General features: G+C 38.1%; 1 protein-coding gene across 15 annotated transcripts in view; it reads left to right on the top strand.

Moving 5' to 3' along the window:
* Nucleotides 1-17,576, top strand: part of LOC307153163 (uncharacterized protein) — an 81,744-nt gene that overhangs the window by 56,240 nt on the left and 7,928 nt on the right. For 7 of the 15 annotated variants that reach the window (XM_079862370.1, XM_079862367.1, XM_079862365.1 and 4 more), the window contains 9 exons: nucleotides 6,285-6,976; nucleotides 8,188-8,424; nucleotides 9,673-9,811; nucleotides 10,268-10,327; nucleotides 11,836-12,134; nucleotides 14,367-14,432; nucleotides 16,204-16,296; nucleotides 16,695-16,776; nucleotides 16,869-16,981. In XM_079862370.1, the coding sequence (XP_079718496.1) occupies nucleotides 6,285-6,976; nucleotides 8,188-8,424; nucleotides 9,673-9,811; nucleotides 10,268-10,327; nucleotides 11,836-12,134; nucleotides 14,367-14,432; nucleotides 16,204-16,296; nucleotides 16,695-16,776; nucleotides 16,869-16,981 (1,781 nt within the window). The remainder of the gene's footprint in view (nucleotides 1-6,284; nucleotides 6,977-8,187; nucleotides 8,425-9,672; nucleotides 9,812-10,267; nucleotides 10,328-11,835; nucleotides 12,135-14,366; nucleotides 14,433-16,203; nucleotides 16,297-16,694; nucleotides 16,777-16,868; nucleotides 16,982-17,576) is intronic. The other 8 variants (XM_079862373.1, XM_079862374.1, XM_079862371.1 and 5 more) reach the window with 5 other exon arrangements.

Genomic DNA, 17,576 nt, shown 5'->3' on the forward strand with positions numbered 1-17,576 from the left:
ATTTGACACGTCCTTCACCCTAAATCTTCATCTGATTTGATTTGTCATCTTCAGCGCAGCGTACTGGCGGTTCATCCGCGGGTCACGCTCTCGTGTCTGGTGGGATGTACAGTATGTTCTGCTGAAGCAACAGTTGCTGATGGAGGAAGTTAGGCTCAGATGATGGCGCTTATGTAACCGCAGTGACCGCGCTGATGCCGACGGACACTCTGTCTGCTCGTGGTGACGCCGTGCTTACAACGCGTCTCAATGTTGGGAGTGTTTTAGTCTGAATTAGATAAGCATGAAATATTCACGACAAAACTAACTTTGACTTTTTATTGAAGCATATAGGCCAGAGTGACGTCTTTGAAGAAGAGTTTCCATCACTTCTCCACTTATAAATATCTGTACATATTAGTTTTAATCCCAGAACATTGGGTACATTTTGTGTATTACCATATGAAGAGTTCAGATGCAAAAGCCTCTAAGTGCCATCTGAAATTTTCTTCTAGAATGATCATTTGTATCAAGCTTGTATATTTAATTTCACTTAAATGACAATTAATAGGTAATTTTAATGGCGCTTAGAGGCTTTTGCATCTGAACTCTTCATATATTGGTTTATTTATTTATTTAATGCTATGAATACTTATTATCTTGTGAGATTAATAAATAATACTGATGTATTTTTTTAGCATTATTATTAGTAGTAGTAGTAGTAATAGTGGTAGTAGTGTTAAAATAAAAATTATTACTTTATATAATTATTAGAATAAATTAATCACATAGATTTATTTTTATATTTATTATAAGTTCATATTATTATCATTATTATTTTATGCATATGATATGCAGTCTAAGGTGCATAACGGTGTGTTCCGGTCATCTATCATTGTTCAAGTTTTGTTTCTTCATCTTCTCTGATTGGAGGAATGATGATGTCATGTCTTTCACACTCAGACATGTTTCGGCTGCAGGAAATGCATCAGATTTAGTCGCTGCAACAAAGACATAAACACTTAAATGTTGAGGTAGGGATTCAGATTCGAAGATCACAGACTTGCGATCCTCCAGCCGGATGTCTAAAATACTTTATTGATTTTACCTGAGAAAAGAGAGTGATTTGACTCAATTATGTTGTCGATCGTTGCAGTTACTGATCCCACATCCCACTATATTTGCAGCGTTTAGTTATGAGCTGCAGACTACAAATAAAGATAACGAGAATGTTGTAGAAAACAATTAACAATAATAGTAGACACATCCATGCACGAATCTGTACCTCTGATAGGCTAATACTGATACAGACTGTGTGTGTGGAGATCGCGGTACCCAAGAAGACTTCCATGAAGAGATACGATAGATGTGCACTCTCTCTGAAATCTTGTGTGCAAATGATTGCTCATTAAGCCGTTCCTCATTTCTCATGCATGAAGCCTCAGGGATGATAGTAGTGTGTCACTATCTGAGAGAGGAGGAGGGAAGAAAAGATGGACGCAGAGAGGACAACGTGGAGAAAACGAGAGAGGCAGAGAGGAGGAGGGGGAGGGATTGATTTTGGGCAGCGAATGAACAGCGACATTAGAAAGCATGTGATTCCTGCCATGGCAAAAGCTCACTGATGGAGAGAGAGAGAGTGTGAGAGAGAGAGAGAGAGAGAGATCTCAGTGCTGGTTAGTCTGTTGGCGCCTGCAGAAGCAACAGCACTGAAAGAGGTTACGTTACACATCCATCCATCTCACTGAGACACATTAAACACAATAAACAAGGACTAAGACACAAAGACAGCAGAGAAAGGGGAACAAAAGCATGTCCTCTCTCTCGAACCAGCAGCCGGCTCCTCCGTTCTCCGAGTACAGTGAGCTTTGTAAAGTCCCGTCCGCGTCTCCTCCGGGTTGGGACTGGAAACACGGAGACCTCGGGGCGCCGGCGAGTTTCGGAGGTGGTCATCGGGCCACGGGAATGACGGATGAGGACAAGCTGTGCTTCTACGAGTCTCCTTCTGAGCTCAACGTACCCGGACGAGGAAGCGTTCCAGCGAGCATGTCATTCGGCAGCACCGGAGACAGTCCGGAAAGCCCGTCGTCCTCATCGGCTGCGTCTCCTGGAAAAATTGTGGCTTCGTTGCAATGCATGACGGACCAAAACAGCAGAACGATCCTTTTGGATTCACCTGGAGGTCGCGAAGAGTTTCCGTCGCCACTTGAACCCTTGAAACCGGCTCTGGAGCCTCCAAACTATTGTGTCATCGGCGTGGTCAATGACAGCTACCTCGAGAGCAGAGATGAGTTGATGAAAGCTGAGGAAAGCGAGGAAGAAGGAGACCTTGAACCTTGTATAATGGGAAGAGCCGAGCAACAGAGGAAGGCGATGAGGCGAGCCATGTCTGAGTGTTCGCATCTCTCAGTGCCGGCCAGCCTCCAGCTCCCGGATAAATACCCCGGAGGAGGTGTTCTCGACGAGTTGCCGTCTCCCATCGGAGGACCTCGTCGTTCTCATGCTATGGGAATGAAACGCTCCCTCACCGTATCCGATGATCAACCCCCGACTCCTCCACCGACTCTATCGGCTGGAGCCACACGCAATGACCTACGAAACAACAGCGAACTGCATTTTCCCTCATTCCCCGTTCGCAAAGACCAAAGCAGCTTTCCCCACTCGCCTCTTGAGGACCTGTTGGAGGGACCGTTCATCGACAAGGATCAAGGAGTCGTTCTTCCCGTGCCGGTGACAACACGTGGCCTTAATGGGACTTGCAACAACGCTGGAGACAAAACCAACACGTTTGCTGCGACTTTTGAGGGTAGGTGATGGCGAACCATCGATCAGTTTGACTTTTGTAGGTAATCTGGCCTTGATTTTGGTACATAATTAGTAGGATGGCGGGATTTCACGTAGCTCAGACAGTAGAGCATTGCAATAGCAACGCCAAGGTCACGGGTTCGATTCCCAGGGAAACCAATAATTAATCAAAGGAATCAAGTATACTTAGATTGCTTTGGATAAAAGCGTTTAAAAAGGATACTTTATGAAAGGTTTGAGGTGCATAAAATGGCATAATCATTCTTAGAAATTAAGAAACTGGGAAGCATGCAGTGTTTCAATGCAATTCTTCTGGTTATATGTGAGTAAGTTGGATTTATTGCATTCTGTATGGTCTTTGTGATTGTTAGCGGGAGCAGAAGTGCTGTAGGTGGTTCATATAGTGTCTCCGTTGTGTGTGTGCGGCACTATCACGCCACTACCGAACGCATGCTCATTACACGCTCCAGACGAGACCGTGTTAGTAATGTATGTCCTGATTTCCTAGAGTAAAACCTGCCTCTCAGCAAATTGGGGTCAGAAACTCTCCTCAACGTGCCTTATTTATAATGAGATCTTCTGCTGCCTCATCCTACAGTGGTGAATGCTTACAATTAACATATTTTAGTTTTTTTGTTTAACTAGTAATTCACAGTGAGGAGTGCGTAAATAGTCTAGTTCAATCAATCAGTAAATTGTCTTCTCGCTGGTTGACTGGGAGTGTAAATGCATTGTACCGAATGTCTGAATGAAACATGTTTCCTTCCTCAAGGGGAAGCAAACAATGGCAGATAAAATCACTCGCAAAATGTGTTTGAGATCAGTGGAAAAGCAAACAACTGATGTCTTAGTTTTCTGTTTGAGTTGCAGTTATTAATGCAGGGTGTTTGTGGTTTCATGCACTAATTGGGGTCTGGATTGCATGGGCGTAACAGAAGGACAAATGCATCACAAAACCCACTTTATTTTATAATTTGAACATTTAATACAAAACTACCAGCTGTTTGCCAGAAAGTTGGTAAAAAAAGGTCTAAATGGTGTAAATCCATAATGAAATCGACCAGGCAGTGTACAGAGAAATGTTGCATCATTTATGCAATTCAAAAACATCCAAGCATTGTGAAAAACACAGTATTTACTGTTCCAGATGTTTCTATCCAGACAATATTTGATTTATTAGAAGATAGCCGGAAACTCTGAAGGTAATTTGCTCCATCATTTTTCTAGAGGTTGTGAAAACTGGTCCTGTCAGGCTAGTATCTCTTTCTTTTTGTAGGCATTTCACATTCATACACTGATTTTTTTCTTCATCTTGAGCAGGTGTCGTTCTGCATTTCTCGCTGACACACTCTCAGCGGGTTCTCGTCTGCTTTGATGTGTCATTGTGAAACTGGTGTTATTATAAATGCACCTGAGCCATGTGGAAACTGATCCGCTTAATGCAAGAGTTCTCAGTTTCTTACAAATATCTGAAATCCACCGCGCTGTGGTGACAGATTAACTTTAATACGAGATGCAGTATTCTGGGAAGCAGCTTACATATGAGAAAGCAAAATGCTGCTGGAATATCAATGATGTTTATTTCACGCTCACTAGATTTTCAATGCAAAATGTGAAATAAATATGCAAACCAGGGTATTAAAGTTTCTTTATTGATTCGACTCAATGACGCTGTCGATCATTGCAGTCACTGATCCCACAGTTATGAGCTGCTGAACTCTGTTCTGTCCTTCAACACAAGGACATGATGATTCTCAAAGAGACGAGCAGCCTCTTTCATGGATCTGTCGTTATATGTGACGTGACCAGAGAGCCGCCTGTAAGATATATTACATGTGGACTCAAGCATCTCTCTGGCCTCATTACAGCTCTCCGCCTCATCCACTCATCTAGCTCTCGTTTATCACACGGCTCTCGAATACTTGATTCTGATTGGTCAACGGCAGCATTCTGTGGTGAAATTATAACATGTTGATGTATTTTCCCACATAGCTGCTTATTTCATGTCTCTTGTATCACTCCACACTCTTTCATCTCGCATAATAAAATAATTCATACTCAACTCAGTTCCATTTATGTTCCAAACTCCCATTTATGAATGAATTCATAATTCAGATCTTAAAGTCATCGTGTAATAAGCATCATGACCCAAAAGTAAACTAAATGAAAAGTAAGTTTTCAATGTGTTCACATTATACCTGAACTTCAGAATGGACTCAGATCACTTTTTCTTCACTTTGCTTATATCCATGCAGCATATGCAGATTATACTGGAAATTTGCACATCCGTGCAGCATTTGAGGATAATATTTATTGAATTATTTTACTGCTGAATTTCCACACAAACATGATTTCTAGCTGTGGCTCAAATTCAGTACATCATTTGTATTTCAAGGGGTCCTGACATAGTTTTTTTGTATTTGAATATGTTCCTTGAGTTTCACTTATAATGTTAATATTTGTTTGTACCAAAAAAAAAAAAAAATTTATATATATATATATATATATATATATATATATATATATATATATATATATATATATATATATAATTTTTTATATATAAAAAAAAAAAAAAAAAATATATATATATATATATATATATATATATATATATATATATATATATATATATATAATTTTTTTTATATATAAAAAATATATATATATATATATATATTTTCAATCTTCATTCTGAGCCTCTGTCTGAAAAGAGCCGTTTTTAAGGCGTAGTTCTTTTAAGGTTTGTCAGTAAACGTCCACTGTTATCATTGGCTTGCGTCATTGCATAGTATACTATTGCACATAAGTGTTTACATTATCCATATAAGACCATAATTTACAGACAAAACATTATGGAATCATTACTCACGGTTTGTGATGCCGCTGCTGTCAGATTCAATACAGTCGCTGCTTTATCTTTCGTTGAACTCTCCATTTCTCTGTGCCTCGTTTACAAAACAATCACTGAACGCCAATGGGCGGGGTCTGTGGTGCGATGATGTGTAACTATATGTTGATGTCTCACTCTAGAGGAAGCCATTTGCAAATGTTTTTGCCCGTGTGATGTCACAGATCCCGCAATATCAAGGTCTTTTTGGAGCTTCATTAAATAGTTTGTTTATAATGAGGAGGGCGATTTAAGCTGTGAAACTTGCGGGATGTTTTAATGGGACAAATACCTTTTATATGTCAATTTCAAAAGATCAAAGCAAATTTTATTCCTCATGTCATGATCCATTAAATTAAATAATCTTTCATTTTTAAGGTTTCTTGAGTTTATTGATCCATTTTTCTGTCTAATCAAGTTCTTTCTCTACTATTTTATCAATAAAAGTGGCAAAAAGGCCAGAAATGTTTCACAATGTCTTGTCTTGTCTTTGGTTTGGCTTTCGTTTTGGATTAAACGAGAAGAACAAATGACTTGTTTTGCAATGAATTGCTATATGCTTTATGTTTGTAGTTGAATCTTTAAACCTTTTCTCATGTTTTTCTTCCAGGAAACTCTGATAAGAACAAGCCGGAGGTCAACAAAATGGACACTGTCCAGAAGTTAGACGACTTTGGTGTCTTCAGCAAGACAGACAAAGATCAGAAGATGGAAACTGTGGAGGAGAAAGACAAAACTGGACACACAGACAAACAACCAACCAAAGAAGAAAACACAGAAACTCAAGTGGACAAAAACAAAGACGTGGACAAGTTGGACAAGTCAGAGAAAAAGGGCAAAGATGAAACGGTTCCCAATGTTGAAACGCCAGTGAAAGTTGAGAGCAAGTTGGAAAAAACGACTAAAGATGAGACTGAAAAGGTTGAGAAGGTTGAGAAGACAACCGACAAAAAAGAGACGGCAGAAAAGGTTGATTCTTCTCCAAAGATTGAGAAAGAGAAGGTGGATCTGGTGGAAAAGACCGAGATCAAGACGGAGGTAGTGAAAACTGACCAGAACAAATCAGACCAGAAAGTAGAGAAGGAGAAAGAAGAACATGTGAAGGAGAAAGAAGAGCATGTGAAGGAGAAAGAAGAACAGAAGACAGAAAAGGACAAAGTAGGAAAGATTGAGCCAGCTGACAAGAAACCTGCCAAAGCTGAGAAGGACGAGAAAGCCAAAAAAACAGCTGCTAAACCCTCGGCGGCCAAGCCTGCGGTCACCAACGGGCGAGACGTGACCAGTCCCGAGAAGAAGACCAAGGTTTGTGGGAACTCTCTGTTGCCTCGTCATCCTCCACTGACATTCCTGCTGGTGCTTCTGCTAATGAGTTTGATTATGTTCTTAAAGCTTATTAATGCCAAAACCAAACCAAAATTCATTTATCTCTCATGTAGGGTTGGAGATCATTATCTCATCACTACATGACTACAAGTGAAAGGAGTAGTTCACTTAACAATTAAAATGTCCTGGTTATTTACTCTCCCCGACGTCATCCAAGATGTTCATGTCTTTCTTTCTTCAGTCGAAAAGAAATTAGTTAGAAAGTAAACATTACAGGATGTTTCTCCATATAGTGTCTTCAATGGGGTCCAACGGGTCAAAGGTCCAAATGTGAGTTTCAGTGCAGCTTCAAAGTCTCGACACGATCCAGCCGAGGAATAAGAGCCTCATCTAGACAAACCAGCGGACATTTTATAAAAAAAAAGAACATTTATATACTTTAACCACAAATGCTCGTCTTGCATTAGCTCTGTGATGGTCCACACATTATGCAATCAGGTTGAAAGGTCAAGCGTGACATAGGCGTAAGTACTGACCCAGTGTTTACTAAGTGAATGTGGAAAGACCAAGTCAAACGCCATTTACAAATAAAAAAAGGTAAAACAACTATTTTGAAGTTGGAGGAGAAACTGAGAAGGAGTTTTTCGCCCTACTCAACATTTTTCTTCTTACATTTTGAACCGGAACACGCGTGACCTTTCAACATGATTACGTAACGCACCGCAGAGCTAGTGCAAGACGAGCATTTGTGGTTAAAAAGTATATAAATGTTTATTTTTTAGAAAATAACTGATGGTTTGTCTAGATGAGACTCTTATTCCTCGGCTGGATCGTGTCGAGACTTTGAAGCTGCACTGAAACTCACATTTGGACCTTCGACCCGTTGGACCCCATTGAAGACACTATATGGAGGAACATCCTGGAATGTTTTCCTCAAAAACCTTCATTTATATTTCGACTGAGAAAAGAAACATTTAAACATCTTGGATGACTAGTAAATTATCAGAATTTTTTTTAATTCTGAAGTGAACTCAATGTTTCCTCTAAATATCATGATGTAAAATTTGAACGTGTGCTTTTATCAGCTTGCACTGCCTTTATCATTATCGCTGCCGTTATCATTTATCCTTATTCTATTTTTTGTTCATCATTTGCCATCCATCCGTTGGGTTTGCTGTCCATCCATGCAGCCTGTCGCTGGGTCAATCAAACCCAGTTCTACCAAGCCCAGACCGAGCTTGACCTCCACCGCCCCCAAACGCCCGACCTCGACCCCGACCTTGACCTCCAGCGCACCCGCTCCCCTCAGCAAAAGAGCCCCAGTGCCCAAAGCACCCGCCCCGGCCCCGGCCACCAAACGACCCGCTACGGCATCCACACGACCCTCCACCGCGACCAGCACCACGGCCAGAGAGATCAAGCCCAAGGTGAGTCTCCAACATGTGACCGAGGAGACGTCCGAACGCCCTTCCCGAGGTCAAAGCGGCTCAATCCGGCTCTCGTCTCTGCGTGGATGTTGTGTTTGTGTGGGCTGTCCATGCTTGACCACATCAACATGTTTTTTTAGTTTGCATTTCCCAGGTTTTTTTAAAATAAGTTTCTTTTTGCTCACCAAGGCTGCATTTATTTGATCAAAAATGCAGTAAAAAATGTGCAATATTATCAGAATTTAAAACCGCTGTTCTCTATGTGAATATAAAGTAAAGTCTAATTTATTAAGCTGAATTTTCAGCATCATTACTCCAGTCTTCAGTGTCACATGATCCTTCAGAAATCATTATCATATGATTATTAGCAATGTTGAAAACTTTTGGTAGAAACAGTGATACATATTTTTTTAGGATTCTTTGATGAATAGAAAGTTCAAAAGAACTGCATTTAATTGAAATAGAATCTTTTGTAACATTATAAATGTCTTTTACTGTCACTTTTGATCAATTAAATGCATCCTTGATAAATATATATTTTTTTAAATCTTACTGACCCCAAACTTTTGAACTGTTGTGTATGTCTACAAAGAAACTTAAATGTAATAGAGCTTCTAAAGTCATAAAAATAGCTGCTTGTGACAGTCGGCTAGAAATTCCTCAGCTATATCTATGAAATGATTTTCATCTAGTATCCATGAACCTGAAAACCTAAATATGGTGTATTATGTCTGTAGATTATGTTTTTGAGTGTGACACACTTGACCGTTGTTCTTGATAAATCTCTTTAAATATGAAGAATATTCAGTTCAAGTCTTCCCTCTAGTGGTCGTTTGTTAACAACACTACTTCCTTCCTAAAATCAGCATTTGACTAGTGAAATTAAATGAATATTTATATGTACAATCAGGGCACTAGAGTAGAGTAACAATCAGCAAATGCAAATTCATTAATTGTCATGATTAAAACACCATGATAATGTGATAGTCCCCCTGTAGTCAATCATTTTTCCCCTTAAAACTCGTTTTTTCCTTAAAGTCTTAGAATACTACTAGATTCTTAGAGGATGACAGCATCTGAAGCTGGCAGGCTATTTTTGGAGCAAAAATAGCTAAATATATTTGGATGAAACTTCTCTGTGTTCTTTACTACTGTACACCCACTGTGAGAAAGTATAACAGTGAAACTTGAATATAACCCTTCTGAAATGGACCTTTCCCATCATAACATGTTTTTTTCCTCCAACAGACGGCCATAGAGAAGCGCCCACTTGTGCCAAAAGCCACTGCCGCTCCGGCTCGACCCGCGACAGACAAGCCTGCGCCCGCGACACGCACCGCGACCACGACACGCACCGTAGCCAGCGCTCCTGCAGCACGGCGCCCGGGTTAGTCCAACCAGTCACATGTATATTTGTGGCAATAGCCAAAAATACATTGTATGGGTCAAAATTATCGATTCTATGCCAAAAATCATTAGGATATTAAGTACAGATCATGTTCCATGAAGATATTTTGTACATTTCCTAACTGTAAATGAATGCTGCACAATCAACATAAATGCACAACTTTAAAGGAGATTTTCTCAATGTTTAGATTTTTTTGCACCCTCAGATTCCAGATTTGCAATAGTTGTATCTCAGCCAAATATTGTCCTGTCCTAACAAACCACACACCAATGGAAAGCTTATTTATTCATATGATGTATAAATCTCAATTTAAAAATAATTGTCCCTTGTGACTGGTTTTGTGGTCCAGGGTCACATATGATATATTTAAAGACGTGTGCTGATTTAAGAAATGCTAGGAATATTCACATGATGCATTTCTATTTTTGTTATTAGCCGCAAAGACTGAGAGCAAACCAGGAGACGAAAAGAAACCAAGCACACTGAAAAGCACAGGTACGGCAAACGCGTAACCACCCTTAACATAATTTCTGATTATTATCAGTGTTTAAAAACATTTTTGCTGCCTAATATTTTTTGGGAAACTGTGATAAACTACCATTCCAAAAATTTGGGGAAATTAAGCATTTATTCATCAAGGATACATTAAATTGATCAAAAGTTGACAGTAAATGCATTTATGATGCTAAAAAAGATTATATTTCAAATAAATACTTTTCTTTTAAACTTTCTAGTTGTCAAAGAATCCTAAAAAATAAAATGCATCACCGCTTCCACAAAAACATTTTTCAACATTGATAATAATCATAAATGTTTCTTGAGCATCAAATCCTCATATGATAATGATTTGTGAAGAATCATGTGACACTGAAGACTGGAGTAATGATGCTGAAAATTCAGCTTTGATCACAGGAATAAATTACACTTTACTATATATTCACATAGAAAACAGCTGATTTACATTATAATAATATTGCACATTTTTGCTGTATTTTTGATCAGATAAATGCAGCTGTGAGCAGAAGGGACTCTGATAGCAAGCTTTTGACTAGTAGTGTATGTATATGTATATGTGTGGGGAAAATAAGAATATTCAAGATAGTGGCTTAAAGCATTAGTGTAACTAGTAACAGGTAAAAGATGCAGAAATGCTATGAGTTTGGTATAATCCCGCGCACACACACTGCTTCTCTCCCCGTTTCCAGAGATTTGAGCTGAACGCAGCGCTGCAGAGAGATTATTTTAATCTGACGCTTAAAACAGGGTTTAATGCTTCAAAACTGAACATTCAGATATCGCTCAGAAACGGGATCTAGTGCTCACTTATGTTCACCCTTTATAAAGGCTTTGACAGGACAAGTACTTCTCTTAACTTTCTCTGAACTTTTATTATAAAACAAGTGTTTTAGTGTTCAACTACATGCCCAAACATGTGTTTTTACCATAGACTGTAAAAAAAATATGGGCGTAGTGTGCGTGACGTCACCCGTAGAGTTTCTGAAGAGCATTTTTGAAGCCCAAAGTGGGCGGAGCCGGCCGTCGCCATCTTAGAAGCACGTCACTCCCGGATAAATGAAAATGTGCAGCGAGGCGGATTAGCTGAGGTGACGTGACGCTAACAGCTAGCAATGACATCAGCTGCAATCCACCTGTCACTCAAGCGGCCACGCCCTTAATTATGCAGAACTTTAAGGCTTAATATAATTTAAACGGATGAGTTATAAAAAAAATTCACTCCCTGACTGTTGTCATGAAGGGCAAAATTAGCTTTATAGACCAAAACCACTTTTTTTAAACATGTTTTATTCTGCTGTAAAGGTGTGCATTTTAACATGCGTGTCTATGGGATTGAGTCTCTTCTGTAGCCGGTCTCTAGTGGCCAGTGGATGAACTGCAGTTTAAGTCACTTCAGTGTTGGATTCAAGAGAGACACTGGACGGTCGCAAATTGGGGCAAAAATCTGAGCAGTGTATTCCAGCCTTTAACTGACCTCACATCTTTAGTTTCAGATGCTGCCCGCCCTAAATCCGCACCGCTCAAAGCCTCCAGCACTGCAAGCAGCGCCACCAGTCGTCCTCGACCCACCAAAACCCCCCTTCCCAGCAGCACCACAGCCGAGAAGAAGCCGCTGGTTCCCCGCGCTGCTCGACCCAGTGCCACGACCACCAGCGCCACGACTCGACCCAGTGCCGCCCCCCGACCCAGCTCCAGCTCCAGCGCCACACCAGCGCCCGACATCAGAAACATCCGCTCCAAGATCGGATCCACAGACAACATCAAACACCAGCCAGGAGGAGGGAAGGTAAGAACACACACTTCATCGTGGACGAGTTTGAGACCAGTCTGTACAGTCTGATTCGTATTCAGTCCAGTAGCCGTACAGTAGAGGTGTAACGAGACCCTCATGTCACGATACGATATTATTGCGATACTCCAAGACATACGATAAAAGGTTTACAAAGAAATTACTGATGATTAAAATGGTAAATTTGGTATTACATTGTGGGTGTGAATGAATAAGCTTGGCCTTTTCTTTTCTTTTTTATTGAAATAATAATAATAACAGGGGAATACAGAGTCATTCAAAACATTTCAATCTGTAAATAAATAAGATTAAAATTCTGCATCTTGTATCAAAAATCTATCATACATCTAAAACATCAAGTATCCTCTTTAAAAGCCGAGATGTTCAGCTTTCCGATCGTTCCGAGAGTCGTAAAAAAACCTTTAAGTCAGTGGAAAACAGTCTACCATTTGATACAGTTAACATACATTTTGCTTTATGTATATGATATTTCCCAAATAAATGTAGAATTTTAGTTATATTATCCATTCCCAATAAACCGGCATCACAATCCATAAACAAGACCATTGTATCAGTTATAGTTAAAAACTTAAAAACAGAGAAACTGAGACCAAAATAATTTGGACTTGGTGCTGAAACCCAAAGCACAGGACAATAGAGACGCCAGAAGAACAATATTCATGATTCTGAAGCTGAAAACACAATTATTGTAGATGAATATGCTTGATCTCTGTCTCTGACTAGATATATCTAAAATAATGTCGGCCACTTTTTACTGGTAACATCTGACATTTGGCATTATCAGGAGCCACAAATATTCTCCCTTTGCATTATTATACATTATATTCAACATTATATTTAGTAGTTTGATGTAGTACTGACACTAAAATTTTATTTTTTATTTTGGGTGAATTATACACAATACAGATTGTCACCATCCACGCATTTTGTTTTGTGATATAGTGACACGATATATTGTTACATCCCTACTGTACAGTATCATTTATATTTTATTATCCAACAGTAACACTGTGTTTTATATCTCAGAGTACTGTACAATTACCATGTGCATATACCATGGTGTTTACATGATACTCCAAAACAAGTATAACAACAATCAACATTGTCAAAAAAAAACTAGTATTATCATGAGTCGGGGACCAATTTGGCAGTAATAAGGGCATTGTTCTTATTTAACGAGTCAGTTTGACATGTTTTGAGTGGTTTCTCTTCACCGCTGTCGTCTTCAGTTTGCTGATCTGATCAGTCTTTATTAAAACAGTCTTTATTTAATGACTGTAACCTGGAAAATGATGACAATTACAGGCAGCGTCCAGAGGAACAGCGTCCCATTATTATATAATAATATTATATATATATATATATATATATATATAATAATTGAATACATTATATATAATAAATATTCTAGATATAGTATTTTTGTATTTATATAGATATACACGTAATATAAAAATATATATTTAAATGTACTTAAATGTTTACTAGATGCATCCTTCACTGTCCACATACCTAAATGAATTTATAAATATAATTTAAAGAAAGGGTATTGCAGTCTTTAAATGTTCTCCAAATGCCCAAACGCTGCCTGTTCAGTCACTTCCTGTTAAGTTTTGGACACAGATGTTCATTTGCTGTGTGTAAACGGAGACGAGCGCGAGTCTGTATTCTCTGCTCATGTTTACTTCTATATGACTCTCTGTATATTTAGCTCCAGTCTTCATAATCATTATTGATCACTCATGTCCTGATGTCATAGCTTCACTTTCTGGTATTGCATCTCTCCCATGTTTGTTGTTCATCCTGGTCTTTTTCCTGGCTGAGCTCTTTCTGTGACTCGCTAACACTCTGCTGTTCCTGATGTGCTTGAGAAACGTCTCCTGTCACCACAGATGCAGATGCACAAATCTAAGAGCTTCGTTTAGTACCAGAGTATCATCGCGGTTGTAAAGCCCAGTTGTGTTTGCAGCATGATGATGTTTCACCCAGAACCCGTGCATGTCTGGAGTGTGTCCATATAAACGTGAGACTCACGCTGCACGGAAGGACGTCACTAACCCGCCCCAGTTCTGCCTGTTCCCGTCTTTTCCTCCTGATCCTAAAGTGTTTTCCCAGTTTTTACATGCGATTACCGTAGGATTTAGGCCGTAGATGAGTATGATAGAGCCGTTTCCACACATGTGAGTGACTGGAGGGGTGTATCTGCAGGTCACAGTGTCTCAGAGCAGGACGGACACACACACCTCGCTCTCCAAAGAGACCAGCCAGGGCAAAGTGAGTTCAACCCATCAGCCCTTCACACTCATGCCTCTGACTGTCACTCTCAGTCTTTCCAAACTCTCATTCTCTGCTCAACAAGCCTACACAGATCTGACACGACAGTGTGTGTGCGTGTGTGTGTGTGTGTGTATATTATATATATATATGTTTTTTTTTTTTTTTTTGTGTGTATGTATGTGTGTATGTATGTTTCAATATATATATTTTTAATAAAATATAATATTTATTATATATTCAATTAAATAATATATTTATTAATTACTAATTAATATATTATTTTATATTGAATTATCAAATTGTATGCATATTTTATAGTGTATTAATTGCTATATTTATTTATATTTTTTAATTTGCAAAAAATATATAATTAATAATTATTAAATATATAAATTATATATATATATATATATATATATATATATATATATATATATATATATTAGGGCTGTCAAACGATTAATCGCGATTAATCGCATCCAAAATAAAAGTTTGTTTTTACATAATATATGTGTGTGTACGGTGTATAATTATTTTCTATATATAAATACACACACATGCATGTATATATTTAAGAAATATTTGCATGTATATACTGTGTATATATATTTATATTATATATAATTTATATTATATATAAATATTTTACATATAAATTACACATTTTCTTAAATATATATATGCATGTGTGTGTATTTATATATAGAAAATAATTATACTCCATACACACACATATATTATGTAAAAACAAACTTTTATTTTGGATGCGATTAATCGCGATTAATCGTTTGACAGCCCTAATATATATATATATATATATATATGTATATATATATATATATATATATATATATATATATATATATATATATATATATATATATATATATATATATATAGTATTATTATTATTTTGATGTAATATTTTAATATTAAACTTTGAAAATATGTAGTATATTTTATAGGAATATTAAACTATTTTAAATATGTAATGGATTAATAATTTATATTTTCGGTTTGTAATGTTGAATTAATATATAATCTGATCTTGTTATCAGCCATTTAAAATCACATATTGTTCAACCACTCATCTTTCCATCTTTCCCTCTGGAGATCTTTGGAATATTCACATTGGGTTTTTATCAAAATATTATATTTTATTAGTGTTTGTCTCTTGCACCTCATTAATAAATGCTACACATCACATCATACATCACAGCAGGGATACTCAAACTGCATGTTTCGGGGACGACATAAGAAAACGCTAAAATAATAGATAATGATAATAATATTACTTATTCAGTTTTAAAATGTGCAGTAAACAACAAGAACACTCATTGTAGTCAAGATTGTCTACAATAGATTATAAATGAGCCAATAAAACAAACGCTTCTATTGTAAGAGTTTGACACTGCTTCATTGATTATAATGAGAGTATTGTTATGCCATTCAAATTAATTCCCAAAAAATGTTCAATGTTGATGACGGTCCACTGAGAAGCCTTGAGGATTTGAGTATCCCTGCATCACAATGTTCATTTGAACCTCAGTATTCATCAATTCCTCAGTCTAAATCAGTTCCCAGTTCACTTAAACAGGGCTAAAGTTCACAGACGAGGGAAGACGAACACTAACGTTGTCGATGCGCAGTGCATTAATGGGTGCTAGTTGCTTTTAGATGCTTCTGCTTGTGTCGTCTGTTGTCTTTCCTCTCTAACCTGCTCCTCCCTGGTGTCCCGTCCCTCCCGGCCCGCCGTGCTGTGTTATAGGTTCAGATAGTCTCCAAAAAAGTGGACTACAGTCACGTGACTTCCCGCTTGGGCTCCAAGGACAATATCAAACATATTCCTGGTGGAGGGAACGTAAGTAACGTTACTGCATGCGGTGTAGTCGTTGTTCAAACAAACACCATCATTCTGTCCATTGTGCCACGTGAACGCTGACGCAAACAATGAGACGCTTTCTTCGCTTATGAACAAATAAGAGCGGGAGGAACGCTGCCAAATCCTTTTCCCAAATCCAAAACAACATTATAACCAAATCATGGTGACAGCAGAGGTTTGGATTCCTGACGTTTGTTCATAATCTTCTTCAAATCTCTCTCTGAAATCTCACTCTTACTCGCTCAAGAGTTTAGAGATCAGCTCCGATGTCATTGTTTGGTTTTCCTCGTCACCTGGTGTTCAGTCTCTGCATGGCACTTTATTTCTGACTTGAACAGCTTTCTCTGGTCGTATCAGATGATTATATTTGTTCACAGGTCCAGATTCTCACCAAGAAGGTTGACTTGAGTAAAGTGACCTCCAAGTGTGGATCCAAAAGCAACATCAAATATAAGCCAGGTATGATGAGAGCGACACCGCGTTCGTGTTTTCAGTTGCTCCTCGAGCTTGTTTTAAAGCGATCGGTTTGCGTGTGTGATGATTGTCTGTAGGTGGAGGGGAAGTCAAGATCGAAAGCCATAAGGTGAACTTTAAGGATAAAGCTCAGTCCAAGGTGGGCTCGATGGATAACGTCAATCATGAGCCGGGTGGCGGGAACGTCAAGGTGAGAGTTCATGAAGACCCGCATCACAGTCAAACCTTGAAGTGAACGTCCGTCACGAGTAAACCTGGTGTAGATGTAATGAGGACCAAGTGATATTAATGTGCATTAATTCAGACATTTTTAAATAAAACATCGGTAACACTTTATTTTAAGATGTAGTTGCGTTACTAAACCAAACCGTAACTCTATAGTGAGTACATGTAGTTAATTAATGTTACTCAGTATGTCACCTTAAAATAAAGTGTAATCAACACGTTTTAGTGTTTTTAAGTGTTTGAAGGAATAATTCACACCAAAATTATTAGTTTTTTAATAATCTTTCCTCTGTCTCACCCTCATGTTTTTCCAAAAACCTCATAATTTCAATGAAACATAAAAGATGATGTTCATAAAGTATGATGACAGTAGTCCATGACTCCAGCATCATATTAGCAGTCGAGATTTGCTATATAGTATATATATTTTTACATAATAGTACTATATAGTAGATACCAAATACTCACCAAAATACTGCAAAAATGTTGACTATTATCTCTGACTTTATATACTTTATTATAGAACTTTATTTGCAAGCATAAAGTACAGAACACTCACA

Source organism: Squalius cephalus (genome assembly GCF_949319135.1).
Source record: "Squalius cephalus genome assembly, chromosome: 25".
NCBI classification, from domain to species: domain Eukaryota; kingdom Metazoa; phylum Chordata; class Actinopteri; order Cypriniformes; family Leuciscidae; genus Squalius; species Squalius cephalus.